We start from the raw sequence: 22,770 nt of genomic DNA, 5'->3' as shown, positions 1-22,770 counted from the left end.
TACACAGTAGTGCATGATGGTGTCCCTGTACACAGTAGTGCATGACAGTGTCTAGAAGAAGGGTTAAGTTTGGCTCCAGGGCATTTGCTTTAGCTGAGGGATAGGCCAAATTTCTCAGTGGGCTTTAGGTTTATTCTAAAAGGTCACTTCTGTTGCTTAAAAACTCTAACTTCTCACATAAAAAGTAATTCAGAATCCAGGGTTGAAACGGACAGGCTCACCTAGCCACTAATACCACTTTCAAAGCAGTCAGTTACCAGCCTCAACCATCACCAACTTCCACGGGAGCTGGTGAAATCCGTGTCCAAATATGGTGAACATTCCTCTACTGCCAAAATGGGAAAAACAGCCTTATCTCCTCATCAAAAGCCATCCACCAGGAAATCAGCTTCACTGTTTAGTACCCAAATAGACGAAAAGCACATTTCATGTGCAGCTCCTGGGAGGCTTGTCCCAGTGCCAACTTGCGGACCTCCAGTAAACATGAAATCATAGCTCTTGATAATGTCAACATCTTTGTAGAACCTCTCTCGGTAGAACTTGCTCAGTTTGGGGGAAAGGTGATTTTATTCCTGCATATGGAGCTAAGGGGGGGCTTGTGCTTCTGCGCTTCATGTTGGAGACTGAATTCCTCCTCCTCTGTATTTCCACACCAGAAAGTTTGTGCACGAGTGTGTGTATGCTTGCACATGTCCTTTACAAATGCACACAGAGCTACAGGTGTCTCCTAGGCGACTTAGTCTGGGGTTACAGGTGGCCCTTCCAGGCTGTCTTGCCTAAGTCTGGAACACAATCGCCTGGAGAAGGACTCGGGTTTAGCCTGCTCTGGGATACCAACCCTACCATATGCGCGCGCGTGTCTCCATGCCACTACAGAAGCTCCAGAAACTTCAGCAAGGACCCGTGGGTGGCTCCTCAGCCAGCTTACACAAAAACCTGCCTCATCTGGGTTCCCCTCTTGTCTCTAAACCTCAGGGATCACTGTGGACCAGAGGTGTCTGTCATTGCTCCAGGATAGGGAAAGGAATGGACAGGCTCCCAGAGCCGGCTCCAGCCCACAGAATCCATCCCTTCCTGGGCTAGGTAACTAAACCCAGACCAGCGTGGGCGAAGCCAGGGCAAGATCCTCCCTTCTCACCTCGCGTGGTCCCTTTCTCACAGGGTCTGGGAGCCTCAGCCCAGTCGCCTTGAGCTGCAGCACTTTCGGCCCAGGCTGGGCATCCCGGCTGGGCCACCCCCACCCCGGCACGGTGGCGCTCTGGGTTCCGAGCCCCGGAGGCTGGCTCCGAGGGCTCCCCCCTCCCCCGTCCCCTGTCCTCCCTCCTTCTCTCCCTCTCCGTCCCCGCCCCGTCGCAGCCAGAGGCCACCCTGGGTCTAGGCAAGCGTTAGCTCCCGGGCCCGGCTGCCCCCTCCTCTCTCCCCCACTCCGGGCGGGGGCGCGCGAGCAGCGGTGACGTCAAGGGGCGCGCGGTGGCAGCACCTCCCCGCGCGCTAGTTAAAAAGAAGAAGAAAAGAGGGAGCGAAACATGAGAGGCTGTGTGAGAAGCAGCAGCCGCCGGCAGAGGAGACCTCAGCATCCTCGGGAGCCCAGCGCCGGCCCTGCCTCCGCCGGGCCCCCGGCCGCCGCCGCCGCCGCCCTTTCGGTTCCTGCTACTGTCTCACCTAAACAACTCCCATTGAGCGGACAAGCGAAGTTCCATGACTGTCTTCTTCTATCCTTCCTCCTCCTCTTCCAACTCCTTCTCCTCCCACTTCCCAGCCGCTGCGGAAAGCCCCTAACCCAACAGACGCTGGCAAGGCTGCGGACAGTGTCATCTGCACTTTAACTAGCTGCTCCGGCTGCCCTAAGGCAAAGTTGCGTCGCTCTGCATCTTTCTCCCCCCTGCCACCACCCTCTGCCTGGAGCGTCCCGCCGCCCCACAGCACTCTCCTGGAGCTGCGCCCTAGTGCCCCTGCTGGGCAGTGGCCACCCCCCACCCCCATCCTCCCGCGCCCTGCCACTGCCGCTCAGGGTAGACGATGCTGAAGATGCTCTCCTTTAAGCTGCTACTGCTGGCCGTGGCTCTGGGCTTCTTTGAAGGAGATGCCAAGTTTGGGGAAAGGAGCGAAGGGAGCGGAGCGAGGAGGAGAAGGTGCTTGAATGGGAACCCCCCGAAGCGCCTGAAAAGGAGAGACAGGCGGATGATGTCCCAGCTGGAGCTGCTGAGTGGAGGAGAGATTCTGTGTGGTGGCTTCTACCCACGAGTATCCTGCTGCCTTCAGAGTGACAGCCCTGGGTTGGGGCGTCTGGAGAACAAGGTAGGCACTCGCAGATGTGGCTGGCTGAGATGCTGGTAGCTGCAAGAGAGACCAAATTTATTTCGATAGTTCCTATAACTTTTCTAAGGTGGTTAGGTGTTTGGGGTGTGTGTTCCTCAGCGGTGTGCGGATAGCTCCCCTCCCCTAGAGTCCGTTGTGGGGATGTTGGTCAAACTTTGCCTGTCTCTAAAGAGACTTTTCTGTGGTACCCGCGCCCTGGGCTGGGTAAATATTTTTTTAAAAATCGGGATTAACAATATATTTTGGATCAAATGGTGCACTTGGTGAGGTGGAACTGTAAATTAGGGTAGCTGTGGTTTCCGGTTTATTTTTCTGGAGTAGAAAAGATTTGTTCCCGTTTCTCCACGTGCTCTAACTAGTGAGTGGATTGGATTCTAAAGGCTATCGAGGCACTGTTGGTTTATGATTCCAAGCCCAGGCTGAAGGGTCTAGCTTGCATGACAATGGTTAAACCAGCGGAAGGGAACTAACTCCTAGTACGTTAACAACTTGTAGATTTGTCTGGAGCCTCCTACTCAGTGGTTCCTCTGTCTTGTTGTAACCTTATAAACCCAGGTTTTCACCGGGACAGTGTTGTCTAGGAGGATTTTCTCTAGAAACTCATTTTTACGAGTGATGACATATGCATTTCCCATGAGTTGATTAGTTTAGCCAAGAAGTGTTGATTAGTTTAGCCAAGAAGTGTCTGCCCGGTGCAAGTCGTCCTGGGACTTGATTCTGCATGAGATTTTTTTCCTGGGGATACAGTGCTGTGTGCCGTCTGTGGGATCCTGTCATTAACAATCACTTCACGGGGGATAGACAATCAGGTGTCTCTGCTCCCCCTGTCTTTGCCCATTTTAGGTTTAATTAAGAATTCCTCTGTTACAGCCCTGCAGTTGTCAAGGTCTGAGAGACTCCGAAGACTTGTGCTCCACTCTTGCTGGCCCAGGCATTAAAAAAAAAAAAAAAAATGCCCAAGCTGAATCTAATTTTTATGCTCAGTTCACGGTAGATTTCACCCTATTATCATGTAAACAGCTCCTGCGAATCAACATATGTGTCTGGGTGGTACCTCTCACTTTGTTTTGTAACAAAAAGCCATATTGCATCATTTAATTTGCTCAAGTCATGCAAATAGGAAAAAAATCAATAGGACAAAAAGGGGTCGACTTATCCTCCTCCCCACTAAACTGCTGCCCACACACAGCGTCCTGTTGCTTATGGCCAAAGAATAACAACACCACCATTGTATTTGTTAGTTGGTTCACTAATGGGTGAAACTAGAGAACATCATTCTCTTTCAGTCCCCAGCTCTGTCCAAATGTTCATGCCTTTTGAGGGAGCGTTTGTCCGACTCGTTCTATTCCCAGATGAGTGAGGTCTGTCTTGCTGCGGGTTTCAGCTGCAGCTTGCTCTTTATTCTTCCCATATGCAGCAGCAGTCTGAGATGCGGGGACAGATCCTCCAGCGTTTTATTCACAACAATGTCATTAAGCCCCAGCCTCCTAATTGAATGAAGCTACAGAAACAGCTCAGTCAGAGCATCTTAAAGGCTTCCCCAGGAGTCCCCACCCCCATTCCCAAGGGGAAACTCAGAGAAAGGTGTAGAAATATTTACTCACCATGAAGTGCCCCTGTGTGTAGTGTATGTTGTGAATATAACGAGGATCCAGAGACCCCTGCAGTACTGACCTCTTCCAGAAACATGTGGAATGCAAACTTTGTTCTTACTAACTGTAGTGGGGAGAAGGGAGAGGGGCAGACTTAGGGGGTTTATAATCCTCAAGAGAAGATACATTAGAAAACAACTTGAAGAAAGTAATTCTTTAGGAAAGGTCTGCCATGTTAGCTGTGCACAGTCCTGTCAAGGCTCTTCCAATCTTCAACAAATTCTGATTCCTTTGGGAAATACTTGTGAGTCAAGTTGGGTGCTGCAGGCTTTGAGGCTCGGTTGCAAATGGTTTATAAGCAAACAATACCAAAAGTGTTCAAGGCAAGAGACTTGTTACACCATGCTCATGAATTCTTGATCTATGTTCTCAAATTTTAATAGTTTTAAAAGCATGTTATTTTATAATAAACGTAAGTATTTCCCTCTCCCTCACAGCCTTCCTAGATTCTAACATACGTTGGGGTATTATTTCATAAATGTGTATGAAAGAGAGGTGAGGGCTATTTGAAAGTCATTTGTTGTTTACAAAAACATCCCAGAAAATGTTTTTGCATTTCTGCAACTTTTCAAGAAAAGTACTACAGTAGCTTTTCATCAGGGAAGAAATTTCAAAGACAGATAGTAAGAAAAAAGTCAGAAGACTAAGCTTGCTCAGCTAAGCAGTTAAAGCCAGTTGCTAAGTTAATGAACTTTCTTTAGTGAACTAAAATTTAGTTCAATTCTGTAGACTCCATACTATGTTCTTATGCTTGAGCTTCTTGTAAGTTTTAATAATGTTATTGTAATACAACGAGATTGTTAACTATGATGAGACATAAGTGATACCAAAATTATTAGGTTATGTTCTCTTAGAAAAATTGCTGCAGATCCTAAATATAGCATGCTAAAAGGTTCTAATTCTCCTTAGCCAAATTGAATCTACAACCCACCCAAATACCCCATTTCTTAAATTTAACTTGTAGTCACAGAGGTGCGCTCTCTCTCTCTCTCTCTCTCTCTCTCTCTCTCTCTCCCTCCCTCCCTCCCTCCCTTCCTCCCTCCCTCTCTGTCTTGGTGGTTTCACAGCCAAAACTGTCAAGGAATGGGTGAAAAGTAATTGTTTTCAAGTGTGCCCTTTTACAATCATTTGTTTGCTCTGGCTCTTGCGGGGACAAAAGCTATTGTTGAGCACATCCAACTAAACAAATAACTCATCCTGGGGTCCCTTTAACAGCTGCCTCAGTACAATGATCTATTTACATATTAGGCTACAATTGAAACTGAACTCTTTAATGACATAATCCAGCACTATAGTCCAGAGGCGCGTGTGTTCTGCCCTACAGCTGAACAGTCTTGTAGACATATGATTTTTTCGAAATAGCTTTGTTGTGGACCAAGTCATCTTAAGGTGACATCTTAATATACTGTCATGTATTTTCTACTCTTATCCCTTCCTGGAGCCCATGTGGTGCCTCTTTACCCTCTTTGTTTAGTTATGTGATAAATAAAGAGAAATCTAGGGCGTCCTGCCCCGTGTTGGTGAGCTGTGGCTGTAGTTTTCTTCTGAACTCCAGCACTTACCTTCCTTCTTAGATTTCACTTTCACGTGAATGAAGATTTAAGGATGAGTTGCCAAATTTCAGCCACAGCTTCAGTCCTTCCCTGGCTGGCTGGAATCATGTTTGCAAGTTTTACACGATTTCCAAAGTATCTTTAGCTAAACTACTATAACTTGATGACTTTGTATTTGGCTTTTAAAAATCGAAACAGGAAATTAACTTAAATTTCTTCTTAGGATTCATGGTAATGTGAGGCATTAAGTTAAGAACCTGTGTGCCTGACATAGACATGTTGGAGGGGAGAAAGAAAAGACGGGGGTACCACCTCCCCAACACACACTAGCTCATCTGCCTAAACTAATGTTGTTGCTTGGGCTGAGTCAATTTAGTTGACTTCAGTAAGACTATTGGTTCATTGAAACCAAAGCCAGAATGATGGCTCTATCTATCTTCAAATAGGTGTTTACATTGCAGACCTCACACAGAGTAAAATGTTACCATCCTGCCGGGCCGGAACAGCATCAAACCTTAACAAGAATAATATTCTACTGGATTTCAGATAATTTATTGAATCCTATTTGTGAAACTTTTGATGAAGGGTCTTGTGGACAGGACACATTCCAAAAATTGTAAAAGACAAAATTCTGTAGGCAGTAAAAGCAAGCTCTTCCTGAAGAGCAGCTGGGAGAGAACATGGGATCATTCTGTGTCAGCTATTAGAAAAATTCTGTAGGCACTGAAAGCAAGCTCTTCCTGAAGAGCAGCTGGGAGAGAACATGGGATCATTTTGTGTCAGCTATTAAAAAATAAAGCACAAATAGTCTCCATAAAAGCAAAGGTAATTACAGCCCAGTTTTCAGACAGCAGAAGAGCTGGCTTCAGGTCCCTGCAGTTGTTTAGTTCTTGGAGGATTGCTGTATGTGAAATAAACAGAACCAAGCTGAACACTATTCATATTGAATAGATCTGGTGAGGTCTCCAGCCTGGACAATAAAAGACATTGAAAACATTCTTGGAATGCAGATCCTAAGTGTCTGCTGTATGTTTTCTTTTACAAAACTTGGACCATTTAAGCAATTGTCACTTAAACAAACTGATAAAAATTAAAATGTAAGTGCAACTATGATTAATAACTTTTGAATACTCTAAGTAGGTCTAATGTACACATCCTTATTTCTGAACTAGAGTTAGCCTCTTTAGACGGTTGAACACTCCGTGCAATTTGTTTTTAGGTGATCTTGTCCTTTAGATCGACAACTTTTATGACCCTGTGATATTATAATCCAGAAAAACAGAGGCTAGATTATTTCTTCAAATTAGCTCAACTTGTAAAAGAAATACTTGTTTTAAAGAACTAAAAATTTTCCAAAGTTTCAAACTTTTAATTTGAATGCATATTCTAGAGAAAATCTTAAGTAGTTGCCTAGATGAAAACAGTGCATGTTATGGCATTTTGTAGTGTGTGTGGGAGGGAAAATCAGTGGTTGATTTAGATTGCATTAATTTTATTTCCCAGATATTAGGTGCTCTCCTATACTTTTTGAAGGGCTCTTCAAGTCATGTTTCTAAGTGAATACTGATACTAAGATCTATTCTACCTACACGTAATTAACTTTAAGGAATCATCAAGTCCTCCAGAATCAAGCTTACTGAAATAAAGGACATACCATTGTAAGAATAATAAAAGTATTCGTTTTTATTAAAATTCACTACAGTATACAAAAGCACTTTCATTAAACTGTGTTTATTCATGTATATAAAATACCTAAGGAACTAGCTAGAAAGTTTTTCCTGGCTAAGATATAATGAATATTAAAAATGGGTCTTAAGCCCATTTGGTTCAGTTTTGGGTATTTTTATAGAACACGAAAGGCAGTGAAGAAACTTGTGTGGTACCATTTGCAGATTGGGAACGAGTAGAAATTCACCAAAATGTTATTTAAGTACAGTTTTGAAATCATGTTAGGGGCTTTCAGGAATTACATGGATTTATTTATTTATTTATTTTTACCCATGACACAACTAAGCCATGTTTTTAAATTATGCTTTGGACACAGTTGGATAAAAGTGCAGATTATTAAGGTAAATATGATTCAATATATGCTCTGGGGCAGAGTAAGTGAATCAGACATTCAACAGTCTATAAACATCTCAATTTTAACAGCAGAAGGACAGAGTCACACACTTGGATTTGCAAAGGCAAGAAGTGCTTCTGTGTGTGCCCTTCTGACCTGTCTTCCCGCCCTGGCCTAAACGTAGCATGTGTTCTTTTGAAAGACTCTACATTGTGACATTGCCCCTTTTTTCTGAATTAGACTTTTCTACCCACATGATTGAAAAGGGAGGAAGAAAACCGACAAGGCTCACTTTCCTCACGACTAACAAGACGTCTTTCTGATTTGTGGCTTACAGATCTTTTCTGCCACCAACAACACAGAATGTGGCAAATTACTGGAGGAGATCAAATGTGCTCCTTGCTCTCCACACTCCCAGAGCCTGTTCTACTCACCTGAGAGAGATGTCCTGGATGGAGATCTAGTACTTCCACTCCTCTGCAAGGACTACTGCAAAGAATTCTTTTATACTTGTCGGGGCCATATTCCAGGTAAAAGAAAAAAATGCATAAGTCAAAACATTGCCAAGCGTCCTTAAGATAACTGTTCCTAAAGGCTTATGTCCAAGACTCGTCAATTGTGTTCCTCCATCCTGCTTTACTTCATGGTGAACTTTTCCAAAGTCTGATGTTTTCATTGCTGTGGAATGGTATTACAGTGTCAGCTGACAAATGGTACGCTAACTTTATTCTAATGGCTTACATTTCTTGTTAAGAGAGTAATACAAGTGTTAAACTTTTTGTTCTTTGGGTTATCAGGATAACTTTATACATGCTGGGTTATTATTAGTAAAAACCTCCTTTTCTTTGTCTCACTCTGAATTATACCCTGGGACCAATAGATGTTTTCTTGCTGGATTTTTTTTTTAACCTACCGGCATCAATATCAAGGCCATTGCTTCTAATACATAGCAGATATGGGATAAGAGGGTGCCAGCTGGCTTTTAAGATACTTCTTTAGATAAAGTGTGACTAAGGATTCCCCAAAGGAACATCTAGCTAAGCATTTTCACATAAAATGACTAATTAGTACCCTAGAAACACCATGAAATGGATAGCCCAGCAAAGTCCTGGACAGAGGAGAAAAACTGAGCCCGGAGAAACTCTTCTGCTTTAACCAAAACCGTGGGAAGAGGAGACCGCAGTAGCTGCAGATGCCCTTCCTCGGGAGGCGTCCCAAGGACACCTGGTCACTGTCACATTTCAGACCCTAATAAACATGTAGAACTCAACAGGAGCTTCATCAACAGGTTATAACCCAGGGAGGGAAGGAAAGCTCCATTGCTAAAGTACCTGCCATACAATCATAAAGACCTGAGTTCACATCCCCAACACCAATGTGGAAAACATTTTTAAAAATGACAGGCATAGTCATGCACATGTTTGACCCAGGGCAGGGAGCTCAGGGACAGGCTGATCCTGGGAGCTCAACTCAGAGTCAATGTCTCCGTGGCCCACTGAGGGAGAGCGGCAAGGAAGGTAGCCAGTGTCAACCTCCGGCCATTACATTTATGCATTCACCCACATGCACACACACACACACACAGCAACAACAGACACACACATTTATAAATGGAGTAGTTGTCATTTTAATTAGAAAAATAAACATGGAGGGAGAACATAATTTAGCAAGACATATTATTTTTAGTTAGTCCAAGTTCACACCCAAATCACTACGGTGAACCATTTCTAAAACTAAATGGTATTTAAGAAAGAGGCAAGCCTTAAGTACAGTAGGATGTGGCTCAGATAATTCTTTGAAAGTTCTATATACATCTTAGAATTTTTTTGACCCACAAAAATGCAGAGAAAAAATTTTACTGGAAATTTCTTCTAAATTATAAACACTTTGGGTTTGCTTGCACCCTTTGCGTGTAGTGTGACACGTACCTAAACCATTTGGATGTGGAAATATTATTGTTTTTATAAACTGTTGCTGTGTTTCTGACTTTTCTTAAACTAGATGTTTTTTTCCCCTTTATCACATTCTTCAGTGCAAAGTGTAGCAGCTCCCAGTAGCCTCAGTGGCCCACAGAGACCAATAACAGGTTGGAGAGCATGGGGGTTAGCTGCAGTCTTCTGCCTTTACAACCCTTAGCAGAAAGTGATCCCAGCACTTGGCTTCTTCCCTTACTTTATCACTTCACAGAAAATGCAACATGCCAGGTTCACAGACTCCTTCACAGTGGGCTTTAGATCTTCGAAGCTATTTTAGCATCCAAAACAACAAAACAAGTCTACAAGATCAACTGAAAAGGCCCAGCAAACAGCTCAGAGCCTGAACAGCAAGCCCGTCACTTCCCAGATCAGCATATGTGGTGACGAATGACAAATTTATTTTTCTACAAAGTTTGTGTATATGTAAAACTGCTGAGGTGCATCAAGATGTCAAGTGCTCTTCGTGGCCACCCAGGCTGCCTGGAAAGATAACCACATGAAAGCTCCACTCCTGAGGTGGAAAGGGCAGGCAGGATGCTGCCTACAGACCCAGGGAGACTTTAGCAACAAGCGAAGGAACAGCCCTCCCTGGGTCACATGTCGATAATCATTTTAAATACTTGTGTCCGAAGTGAGCTGTAATAGCACACTCTTTGTGGCATTTATGTTCATTGATTTATTAGCCAGCTAGAGCACTGGAAGGTGGGCCACCTTTTCCTAAAGTGTGATGAACAGTGCAGGAGTCAGTCCATCAGCCTTGCCCCCAGCACAGAAGTGTGTCTAGACTTCTAGGGCACTGGGGCTTTAGAAATGATTGCAAGAACAACTGTGTAATCATTTCACCTTAAGTATGTTTTATGCTTTACTCTTCTCAGAAACTCAAACCTACAGGAAACATACTTTGAGATTCCATTTCATCTGGAAACTTGGTCAAGGTTATCTCAGCTGCTCCTACCAGTGCCCTCTACTCTCTACAGACCAAAATCCTGGAAGGAAGTGAGCTCGAGGGATGTGTTTTATAAAAAGAAGGAAAACTCTGAATGGGACCATAAATAAGAAGCAATTTCAGAAATCCCTTCCCTTGTCCTATACTGCTCAAAACATGAAAAAAAAATGTACATCATTGTCTTGGCTTTAAAAAAGTATGACCACTTCAGAGCATGCTTGGACACTGAAAGATAACTCATTTCTAGAAACTTAAATTCAGAAATGATCAGGTTCTACTTATTAGAAAAGAGATTCAAAAGCAGTAAAATTGAGTATACTCTCACTATTAATCAAAATGTTCTCTACTTGCGGACTTTCTGAGAAAGATAATTTCCTAAAGTTTCTCCCGTGCTCCAGTTGCTTCCCCTTATGGGTCTTTTCCTTTGGTCTGATTGAGCAGAGGGGATACTTTGTGTTCATTAAAGCTGGTATAATACACTCTACGAAAGGCACACTGGCATTGCTTTATACTTTGTACCTATTATCGTAGTGATTTTTATCACTTCTAGACAGTCATGTCCCAGCAGTATGTTCCAGTTGTGGGAAAGGTCTGCACCCAATTAGTTCAATTGGTTTAATCCTGTGGCTAATGAGGCCAAGGTCAAGGGTTTGAGTCCACTGAGGTTCTTCAACCCTGACTCCATCAGATACTTAACACATGTGTCTTATTAGTCCTAGGGAGGAGAAGCTAGAGAGAAAGGATGAATACGTCGAAAGCCTTCTTTCTAGGGACTCAGAAGTTCTTCCTCTTTTCCGTATCATGATGGATGAACAAAGCTTACAACTTCTCTAGAATACATTGTGAGAAATAAAGCTGGAACACACAATACACTTTGGGGGTATTTATTTTCCAAGTCAATATCCATCAGGCCTGGATTCACTATCTTGGAAAATGGCTACAGAACTGAATTCTTGATAAATAACCAAGAGTTTTACAAATACAGCAGCTGCAAAAATACTCTGCATAGCATGATGATCCATGCCGGGCTAAACACATTTCTCTAGTAAAAGGCTCTCCAGTGAAGTCTTAGAAGTACAAGGTGTGTGTTTGATCAAGAGTTAGTACACCTGGATACACAAAGTTTATGAAGATGCACTCTATCTTAAAGTTAAGATATTCTATTTGAAAATGAGTTCTCATTTCCTATTTATCCTCAGCTTACAGTGCTCTTAGAAGTGAAACCAGCCACAGTTCCATTCATTAATTTGCTTTAGAGATAGTCCTGGTTTGCAGATACGCCAGTCACTTTAAAGCAAACTTGAGTTTTCTTGTACTTATTTTTGCTCAAATGACTTGTTTTCAGCACTTTCAGTTTTCAGCTGTGTGCTTTGCCATTGAAGAATGAGAAAGGAAAGGTTATCTTTTGTGGTGAATTCCCAAAGAGGAGTCACTCTATGTTCCTTTCTGTTTGATGCTGGCAGATTTTCAAAGAAAGAAAATCTCCTTATTGCCCCTGCTACGGAAGATCCCCTGACTGTCATGCCTCCTTTCTCATGCTCTACACCCCTGTGTGCACACCCCCTGAGGGCACACACAGTACCCTCTACCCCTGTGTGCACACCCCCTGAGGGCACACACAGTACCCTCTACCCCTGTGTGCACAACTCCCTGAGGGTACACACAATACCCTGCATATCTGTGTACATAACTCCCTGAGGGCACACACAATACCCTGCATATCTATGTGCACACTGCCCTGAAGGCACACAGTACCTTGCATACCTATGTGCACACACTCCTGAGGGTACATATATTACTCTGTATACTATTGTACACATGCTCCTGAGGGCACATACAGTACCCTGCTTCCCTGTGTACACACACTCCTGAGGGCACACATTTTTCCTGGCCTTCTTCTCCAACTTAAGACATTTCCCAGCATCCTAGACAGAAATGGCTCTTGAAAAGTCTCTGTCAGCAATTTAAAGGTAGACATTTCACCCAAAAGTGAGGTCAAAATGTATCCCAAGGTTTATCATGTGGGACTCTTACACCCTCAGGGTGGTTTGTTTTGAGGTTTGGGCTGACCCAGGTTAAGCTCACTAGAAATGAGCTTTGAGTGTCTTGCAAACTCCATCGATAAGCCTCGCTTGGCTGAGCTCCAAATCTTGTTCTTAGAAACTTTTGCAAAACCTGAATATATTATATAATTTCCAAACTCCAACTAAGTTACTTGATACTTTTAACCCAAGACTAATAGGCAGAATGAAAAATTCAATTTGTTATATAAAAACCAGAACTTCACTCTGGTGAAGACAGGAGGTGAGAGGCACCCTTCCGTCTGGGTAAGCAAATGCTCTCTCCTGAGGTGACTCTGATAAAAACAGATCAAGCAAGGCTTTGTGCTGCGTGTATCTTGTTTGTTTGCAGTGTTAAAATCAGGCCTGGACGTTAAATTGCTGGACAAATAGGCCAGCAGTTATATCCTCTGCCCAGAGCCTGATAAAAACATACTTGGAAAGCAGAAGCCTTCAGAATACAGAAGCAGTCTTATTGACAAGTACAATAAAAACCAGAATTTTACTACCTCAAACTATAGGTTTCAAATTTTTCTATATTTTTCCTCCAGTCTAAAGCTTTTAATTTCAGATTCAAGGAGAGCTGTACTTTCAAAAAGTCTGTGTGGGACCAGGGAATGGCTCAGTCAGTGAAGGGTTTGCTGTACAAGCGTAAGGACCTGAGTTCAAATCCCAGTACCCATGTAAAAGCTGCACACAGAGAGTGGGCTTGTGCTCCAGTGGTGGGAAGAGGAGGCTCCTTGGGGCTCACTGGCCAGCCAGTGTGATGAAATCAGCGAGCTCCACATTCAAGGACACCTTGCCTCACAAACTAAGGAGGAAAACAGCAGGTGTTGGCTTCTGATTTACACACTTAATCTGTGTTCACACACACAGGCACAGGAACACACACACACACACACACACACACACACACACATTCACTTACATATACACACACACATGCACATGCACCAACAATTTTAACATGAAAGAGAAGAAAAATGATCTTTGTTTTATCACCTGTTCAGTAAATCCACCATGTAATTTTGTTTTGGTTCTGGGATGTGTCAGTTTTTCTTCTTAAGAAGATAGGAGATCATTTAAATATATTGTCCCTTAGAGAAAAAAGTACAGGAGAAAGGCTTCAAAGTATTTGAAATAAGAGGCTTGCTCTTAGCATCAATTCCTTGTTTAAAGATTGTACAATGGGTCATTAATTTTATGTGGATATATTTGTTATCTCCATTAATACATTGCATTAAGACAACTGGCAAACAATAGACTATGGCTTTTCTAGTTGTCATATGTTCTTTTTAGGAAAGTATTTAGTACTGTAGGAAAATTAGACTAATTAGTGATGAGGTAAGCTCGTAAATACAACCTGTAATCAGTGAGGCGGCTTGAGAAGAGTCAACACAGTGAGATTAACCCTGGGTTTTATAACGTGCGTTTCATATAACCTTTAAGTAGTAAGCACAGGGGCTGGAGAGATGGCTTAGTGGTGAAAATCCCTTGCTGCTCTTTCAGAAGGTCTGGGTTCAGTTCCCAGCACCCACATTGGCATCTCGCAACTGTCTGTACTCCAGTTCCAGGGGATCTGATGCACCTCTGGCTGCCTCAGACTCCTGCACACACAGTGCATGTAAACTCATGAAGGAACATACATACGCACCATACTAATGGATAAGTAAATCTTTTATAAGTACTCAGCACAAGATTACACTTTTATTGGAATTCTTGAATGTATTTAAAAAAGAAAAGGAAATCTCAACCCCTCCCCCATACCTTTTCATATTGTTGTAGTATGGTTTTCCTTTGTGAATATTCATATACTTTCTAAAATTCCTCTTTGGCCAGATGCCTAAATGAGCTGGTTTTGCTAGCACACTTCATGGTTCTAATGAGTCTTTCTCCACGTCTGTTTAAAGGTCTTCTTCAAACAACTGCTGATGAGTTTTGCTTTTACTATTCGAGAAAAGATGGCGGCCTGTGCTTTCCAGATTTCCCAAGAAAGCAAGTCAGAGGGCCAGCATCTAACTACTTGGACCAGATGGAAGAATACGAGAAGGTGGAGGAGCTAAGCAGGTCCATACAGTTTGACGCTCTTCTCCCCCCACCCCACCCTACCCTACCTCTCTCTGTCTCTCTGTCTCTCTCTCTGTTTCTCTGTCTCTGTCTCTCTGTCTCTCTCTCTTCTCTCTACTCTTTAAAAAAAAGTAACAAATCTGTGATTTGGACAGGACACACCTCTCCATGCTTATGCTCAGGAGCCATAGACCCCACACACATTAACTTATTTTTCCTCTCAGGGGTTTGCCCCTCTAAAATCAGCTTAAATGCACTGAATACTCAGACTCCTAATCCTATGTTATGAGCTTGGCTTCTCCATGACTCATGGGAATTTTATGGGCACAGTGTTCAACTTGAAGGATTGTTGTTAGCTTTATGGCACCATGGAAATATTCAACACATTTATTATTAGCAAATCAGTTTTTCTTTATATAAATGGATCTTAGAACTTTCTCCTTAAATGCCTTCTCATAAAGGCTCATTATTGTGATTAAAAGCAAATTTTAATTATAGTCACTGAAAGATGAGATAATGAGCTAGTGACATTTCGGAACAAACCATTTGTGGTCTCACTTCTCCTTTCTGAAAAAAGGATATCTTGTTATTTTTCATTGAAAAGATGATATGAATTAACAAAAAGAATCCCATTGGAGGCCGCCAGTGTGAGCAGCCCTTCCTGGTTTTCAAGACCATTGGTTCTTGGAGGAAATGAGTACATTTGGGGAGCTGTGCTGTGTGTCTGCTGCACCTCCGTCAGGAGGACTGACTGGTGTTCTCTGGTTTCTTTAGAAAACACAAACACAACTGCTTCTGTGTCCAGGAGGTTGTGAGTGGGCTGCGGCAGCCTGTGGGTGCTGTGCACAGTGGGGATGCCTCCCATCGCCTCTTCATTCTAGAGAAGGAAGGCTATGTGAAGATTCTAACCCCAGAAGGAGACGTTTTCAAGGAGCCTTACTTGGACATTCACAAACTTGTTCAAAGTGGAATAAAGGTTGGCGTTTTCTATTTCTTTATTTTGTTCTGGCTGTGTAGGCATGATCTTAAATGTCTTCTTCACTGGAGATTTGTTTTTGTAATAAAATAAAGAATATCTGCAAGGGGCAATAATGAGACCCCTGAGAGATGAACAGTCACAACTCAGAAGGACAGTGACATTTTGTTTGATTTACTGGCTGTGGAGAAATACAACCAGGGTGATATTTTGACATGCTTACCCTATGTAGTGTTCATATTTAAAATAACTTTTGCCTTTGGCTTTTCATCAATGAGCATAAAATTTTCTATTACATATTCACATTTCCGAGTAGAACAAAGATGTTATTTTGGAAATTGTAATTAATTCTTTTATCAAGCCTTTTATTTGTTTGGGCCATGAAAAAATATTTCTTGTACTATGACTTCTTTGTACAATGCTTTTACAAAGGTAAGTCAGACATTTTTGTCAATAATTAGTCATCTAGAATGTGTAAGCATACCGATCATTTCTTTCCCACTCACTCCTAATTTGACTTCTCCAGTCAAATAACCTAGGTAGGTAAATTAAGAGCCCTGAAGTTCACGTCGCATGATGCAGGTGATGGTGGCAGTGGGAGGCTGTATAGCAGCTGAGCACTCTGGAACTGAGACACACGCACCAACCAGTGACTGTGCAAGTAAAACAAAAGTCAGGAGCGTCAGGAAGGATTGGTTATCCTTCTCACTTTGTGACTGGAAGCAGAATAAGGGCCTCTACATCCTGAGACTTATAGATTTGTGTCCTGTTCTCAGTGGTGAGACAACCAAAATCAGAAGGGGCCAAAAAAAAAAAAAAAAAAAAGGTTGACTCCCAATATCTGTTCAGTAAATACTGGTTTAAAAAAATTAGAATGATTCAGTGAGAACACAGGTCAGTGGGATCACACTAATGCTGGGGTCAGTGAGAGCACACTAATGCTGGGGTCAGTGAGATCACACTAATGCTGGGGTCGGTGAGAGCACACTAATGCTGGGGTCAGTGAGAGCACACTAATGCTGGGGTCAGTGAGAGCACACTAATGCTGGGGTCGGTGAGAGCACACTAATGCTGGGGTCAGTGAGAGCACACTAATGCTGGGGTCGGTGAGAGCACACTAATGCTGGGGTCGGTGAGAACACACTAATGCTGGGGTCAGTGAGAACACACTATTGCTGGGGTCAGTGAGAGCACACTAATGCTGGGGTCAGTGAGAACACACTATTGCTGGGGTCAGTGGGAACACACTAATTCTGGGGTCAGTGAGAGCACACTAATGCTGGGGTCAGTGAGATCACACTAATGCTGGGCTCAGGGAGAGCACACTAATGCTGGGGTCAGTGAGAGCATAGGTAATTCTGGGGTCAGTGAGATCACACTAATGCTGGGGTCAGTGAGAGCACAGGTAATTCTGGGGTCAGTGAGATCACACTAATGCTGGGGTCAGTGAGATCACACTAATGCTGGGGTCAGTGAGAACACAGGAAATGCTGTACACATTGGAACCACATGGCCTTGTGAGGTACTGATGCATACTTCACAGAAGCAAACCTGGAGCTGGAATGTAGGTCGGTGGGAGTCTACTTGCTTAGCATGTGTGAAATCCTGGGTTCAATCTCCAAAACCACTAAAATGAAGCAAAACACAAGAGAAAAAACAAAATCACTTGTCCAGCAAGATGGCTCAGCAGGCAAAAATACTTGCCATGCGTACCTGCCCACCTGAGTTTGATCCTTGGACCCCACAATGGAAAGAGCAGACTCCTGGATACTATCCTCTGCCTCCCTGTCTGCACCAAGGAACATCCACATCCACAGCCATAAGGATACCCACAGACTAATAATAAATTTTATATATAATATATATTATACACATAGATATATCCTTTGGGACTGGGGATATAGCTCTGTATAGAGGGCTAACCTAGTGTGTATGAGCTCATTGGTTCAATCCTCAGTACTGGGGTAGGAGATTAAGCCTTTCCTTTGATACATACCTATGATCTCAGCCAAGGCAGGGAGATCATAAATTCAAGGCCAGTCTGCATTAGACAGTGAAATCCTGTTGTTGTTTGTCATTTTTATTATTTTTCAATTTCTCATTATTTTATGTGTAGGGGTGTTTTTTCACCTGCATGTATATCTGTGTACCACATGCGTGTCTGGTGTCTATGGAAGCCAGAAGAGGCCTGGCCTTAGAGATGGCTGTGAGCCACCACGTGGGTGCTAGGAATCTAACTTGGATCTTTTGGCAAAGTGACTATTGCTCTTAAAGGCTGAGCCACCTCTTCAGCAGCCACCCCCTCCCCCTTTATATATACATATCAGGAAGTGGGGGGAGGAGAAGGCTTTTGACAGGAAACAGCTTGGACACCAAGACAGATTATTTGGGTGAATCTATTGTTTGGACTTTGATAGTTTCAACTTTTCCCCCAAAAGAAACATCATTAGATTTTACAGCAGATAATCCAAAGCAAGCATTAGTGGGTTTCTATCTTGTGTTCAATAAATACTCTCTGAAATTGGTCTTGGGAAGTCTTTGTAGACTCACTGCAGATCAAAGATAAAGAGGGACAAGTGTGAGTGCTCCTGGCAGTGGTGGCTTCCTCCTGTGACAGTGACATGTGACTTGCAAGAGGACAACGGAGAAAACACCTTAAAACCATCCTTTGTGGTTCCGCTGATTAGAGACAACCACAGTTCAGTTTCCACACACCTCCTTCTGCTTTTTACATTAAAATGAAATCATCTCTTCCTTAGAAACAATTTTTAGCTTTTATCCTAAGCAATTTTTAAATAACAGTAAAACTAAATCTCTCTCTCTCTCTCACACACACACACACACACACACACACACACACACACACACACACATTTTCCTCTACTATATTCTGGGACTTTCCTAAGATTTGGAAACTTTTCTCAAAAACTTACTTTTGGGGGCTGGAGAGATAGCTCAGTGTTTCAAAAGCCCTTGTTGCTCCTTCAGAGAGCCCAAGTTTTGGTCCCATCAAGTCAGGTCTAAGTCCAGCTTCGGAGGATCTGAGGCCCACTCTGGCCTCCTTGGGCACCAACACACACACACACACACACACACACACACACACACACACACACTTCGTAAATTTCATTGAAAACTATCATTTAGATGTTCTCTTTCCTTCTTATTTGTCTTTTAGGAGGTTCCAACATCTAGTTTTCCCACTGTGAGCAGCGTCATGTATCACTCTTGTTTCTACCGCTTAACCTGGCTGGTGGACTCTTCTCTTAATATCCATTCATAAAAAGAATGTTTCTGAGTGGTGTATTTGTCATAAATATATGTTCTCAATTTGCTTTAAAACAGGCTTTGAGCTATTTAAGATTATAGTATAATTCTTTCTAATAATATTTCAGAAAAATGTTGGACTTAAAAAGACACATGCTTAAAAGTAGCTGTAAGAAAGGCCTCTGAACCCCAAAAATGTGTATATAAAGTAAGGAAAGTAATCATCTTATTTCTCCTTCAACCTAACTGCCTAAAGAACAGACGCCCCCTTTAAAGTCACAATGACTTTGAAGTCCTTCTATTTCAAATTACATGTGTTCATTGGGCTACTGAATGAAAGACCCAGTGGGCTGTTCTATTCTGTTCTGGCAGGGAAACATTTCATAATGCAATAAAATTGCCCAAGGCAGGACATCACAGTCTGGGGGACTGCAGTATGTTTGCACTGGAAGTCTCCAGGAATTTTGCAGAGCATGAGGAAGTCCTGTTGAATTTGGTATCCAGGTTTCCAGAAGAGCCCCAGAGCTTCTAGAGCTTTAACGTAAACCTCAGAATCCATTATTCCAGCTAATGGCTAGGACACATTTAAAGGGTGATGTTTTAAATTCTCTTAGGGTTTGACACTAATGATATCACTGAGATAGAAATCTGTCCCTTAGATATTTGAGTGTGTTTAGTGAGGAATGAGACCCTGATAAAGCAGTCTATGCAGCATGCACCTGTATCTCATTCTCTAGGGAACACTTGGACTGGACGTGCTCAGAGGAGGCTAGTGCCAGTGTACGGGGTGGATTCCATCACAGCCATGAAGGGATCAAGAATTACACCACTGCTTGTCTCTCAGAGACTTAGCAAACAAAGACCTCTCACAGATGTCTCTCAGGCCTCTTTGATAATAGAGGTGTTTTAGCAAGCTCATGTGTGAATTTTGTGTTTGTCTATAATTATTTTGTATAAATGATACAAGTGTGACTTTTCACAAGTCACTTTACATGCTATTTCTTTTCTGTTCTGTCAGTTTTAAAATCCTAAGTGGTGGCATAAAGCCATTTAACTACAACACGCAGATCACAGAATTAATAATACATTCTAACTCAGCCTCCACATGCCTAATTAAATGAAAATTATAGAAACTTCAGGGGAGAGCTAAGCCACATGACATCAATTAATGACCTGTGGGAGTAAATCAAATCAGACATAAAGAAGAATTACTGATTACAAGACTTTCTGAGAGCTAGTTCTTGCTACAAGAGTTCTGGAATGTTCTCTCTTCTAATTATCAATTTAGAATGGATAGTGATTTCTGGCCCATAATAAGGCAAGTTGAACTCAGTTGATCTTAAACTCCACCAGTCCTTGTAACTGTTTGTATCCAATGCCATCTACAATTAGTCAATAACTGAGATGCTTGGGCACAATTCTTCTCCACTTGGGTCCCCGTATGTGTGTGGTGTTTATGTGGTGTGTGTGTGATGTGTGTGTGTGGTGGGTGCATAATGTGTGTGGTGTGTGGAGTGTGTGCTATATGTGAGTGTGTACACTTGTGTTTGCGCAGGTGCATATGCACACTTGTGCGTATCCAGAGGCTAGACGTAGACATTGGATATCTTCCTTGATCACTTTCCACTTGTTTTTTGAGACCAAATCTCTCACTGAGCACAATGATCACTAATTTTCTAGACTTGCTGGCCAATGGGCTCTAGGGATCCACCTGTCTCTGTACCCACAGCATTAAGGTTACAGATGTGTGCCACTGTGCCTGGATTTTATGTGCTTGTGAGGTAGGAGCTTTGCTGATGGCAAGAGTGTGTTGCCTAAAATATAAGAGATCATAGTATCCTGGGGGGTTAACTATGTCCGGTTCACATGACAACAGTGATCTGTGAATAGAAAAAAGTTTTCTGTGGGAAATAATCCTGGAATTTACGATTAAAGAGTCCTTCTGAAATACAACTTATGAGTCCATCCACTACTAGTACTGATACTCAGGAGCTGGAGAACAGACACTGAACTCTGTATTGTCTGATTTTGTGCACACGTATTGTTACTGTTGATCTTCTGGACAAAGGGAACAAAACTGTACTCTCCAACTCCAAAAAAAAAGGTCTTTAGATGTCTGGCCTGTGACGTGTTCCAATTGGCTTCTCTCTGGGTTGAACCAGAGCTTCTGAAGTCCAAGAAGCAGCTTCCCCTGTCTGAACTCCTCAGAGGCCACAGACCAACAGTGTCAAGAATGGACGCTCATTTGTCATGCTCACCCAAGAGCTTTCAAAGTTCCAACCCCAAATCAGAATGAGTAGGATCAGGCTCAGATAGAATGCTTCCCCACATCATTTTAACGGCTGATCAGTTTCAAAGGGGGTAAGACTCATTTTCTCTGACTGGTCTATGCCCACGTGCCGTGTTCCCCAGGATCACTGAGAGCGAATGGCAGAGTACCAGTAGTCTTTCCCATGTGTCTTTTTTTACTTACTCACCCTGTGCATATGACTCACCCAGTTTGAGTGAGGAAATGTGTTAACAGTGGAGGTCTAAAACACTTGACATGGCATTTGGAAAAATAGTATTTTTTATAATTTTCATATGTGTGTGTGTATGTGTGTTCATGTGTGCATGTACACATGTACATATGCACACACATGTGTGGACATGTGGAACTTGCAGAAGTTAGTTCTTTCCTTCTACCATGTGGGTCCTGGAGATTGGGCTCAGGTCATCCATCAAGCTAGGCAGCAAGTGCCCTTGATCCACTGAACCGTCTCGAGGGGCTGACACCAAGCTTTGGAAATAGCACTTTAAAAAAGTACTATTTAAAAAAGAACCACTATGTTTTCATTTTTATTTATTTTCTCCAAGTTGGAATCTGGTGCTTGGCTAGTTGGCAAATTGTTACCGTTAGTAATCTTGTAGTTTGCTGTTGTTTCTGTAAATCCTACTTGCAAAAGACCTGGAACCCGGAAGGTACGCCAACATAATCTCACCAAAGTAACTTACATTTCTGGGGACCCAGAAGCCAGCCATGGCCTTGCAAATGTATAGAAGAAAGAAAGGAGCAGTCTGCATCTGACCCCTGCAGGGAACTGGCAGGCATCACTCACCATTTGGTTCTCATGAGAGATCAGCAGACAGAGAGGGTCACATCTTCAGCCCCCAGCTTGCAGCATGCATCAGAGCTGGAAGACTTGTCTGTCACTGGAGCAAGTGTCGCTGGACCCTTGTCCCTCTCTCTCTACTTGGACCCTCCCTTCAAAAGATGCTTTTGGAAGCAATCCCTTTATGGGGGGGTGGGGGAGAAGACATAAGGCTGAAAGCCGCTGATTGTCCGGGTGACTGAGTCCATTGAGGCAGGGCTCTTGAGAGACCCAGTCCTAGTGACTGGCAGTCCCAGGAACGTGTGGAGGATGACAGAGGGTGTTTGGGGCCAATCCTGCCTGCGCAGCTCCTGCCTTGTAATTCACACGCAGAATTACGAGCATTTAGAGTTTGCTGAAATCCAAGTTCTAGATTTCAGAATTTTTGTGTTTTCTGTTGTAGAGTCACAATCTTAGGGCAGCCCCTGAAATGTTGCTGTGTTACTGCTTGCATGGTAGGATTCAAAGCAGAGGAAAGAATCAATTTTCCTTTTCCAGTAGTGTTGTACGGCTGCACTACGTGTGTCCATGCAGAAGTGACTGGACCATGCGTAGAAAGCTTCCTCGAAGAAAAAGGGAGTACCTGGGCTTTCGTTTGAGAGAAAGCCCATCCTGTTGAAATAAAGCAGCAGATTGTATTTGTAAAACATTACAATGGGGACAACACCATTCTGAGAGGTTTAAAGGGTTTATATTTGCTTATATGTTTTTAAGATAGGGTCTCTGTAGCCCAAGCTAGCCTCAAATTTGTACCCTTCCTG

General features: G+C 43.0%; 1 protein-coding gene across 1 annotated transcript in view; it reads left to right on the top strand.

The window, feature by feature from the left end:
- The first annotated feature begins 1,434 nt into the window (after nt 1-1,434).
- The window catches only part of LOC118583612 (hedgehog interacting protein), an 86,864-nt gene continuing 65,528 nt past the window's right edge, over nt 1,435-22,770 (top strand). The window contains exons 1-4 of the mRNA XM_036187078.1: nt 1,435-2,298; nt 7,924-8,116; nt 14,479-14,635; nt 15,410-15,611. Of these exons, the coding sequence (XP_036042971.1) occupies nt 2,020-2,298; nt 7,924-8,116; nt 14,479-14,635; nt 15,410-15,611 (831 nt within the window). The 5' untranslated portion in view covers nt 1,435-2,019. The remainder of the gene's footprint in view (nt 2,299-7,923; nt 8,117-14,478; nt 14,636-15,409; nt 15,612-22,770) is intronic.

The sequence above is a fragment of the Onychomys torridus genome, chromosome 5 (genome assembly GCF_903995425.1).
Source record: "Onychomys torridus chromosome 5, mOncTor1.1, whole genome shotgun sequence".
In the NCBI taxonomy this organism is placed as follows: domain Eukaryota; kingdom Metazoa; phylum Chordata; class Mammalia; order Rodentia; family Cricetidae; genus Onychomys; species Onychomys torridus.
This window is presented reverse-complemented; position numbering and strand designations above follow the sequence as displayed.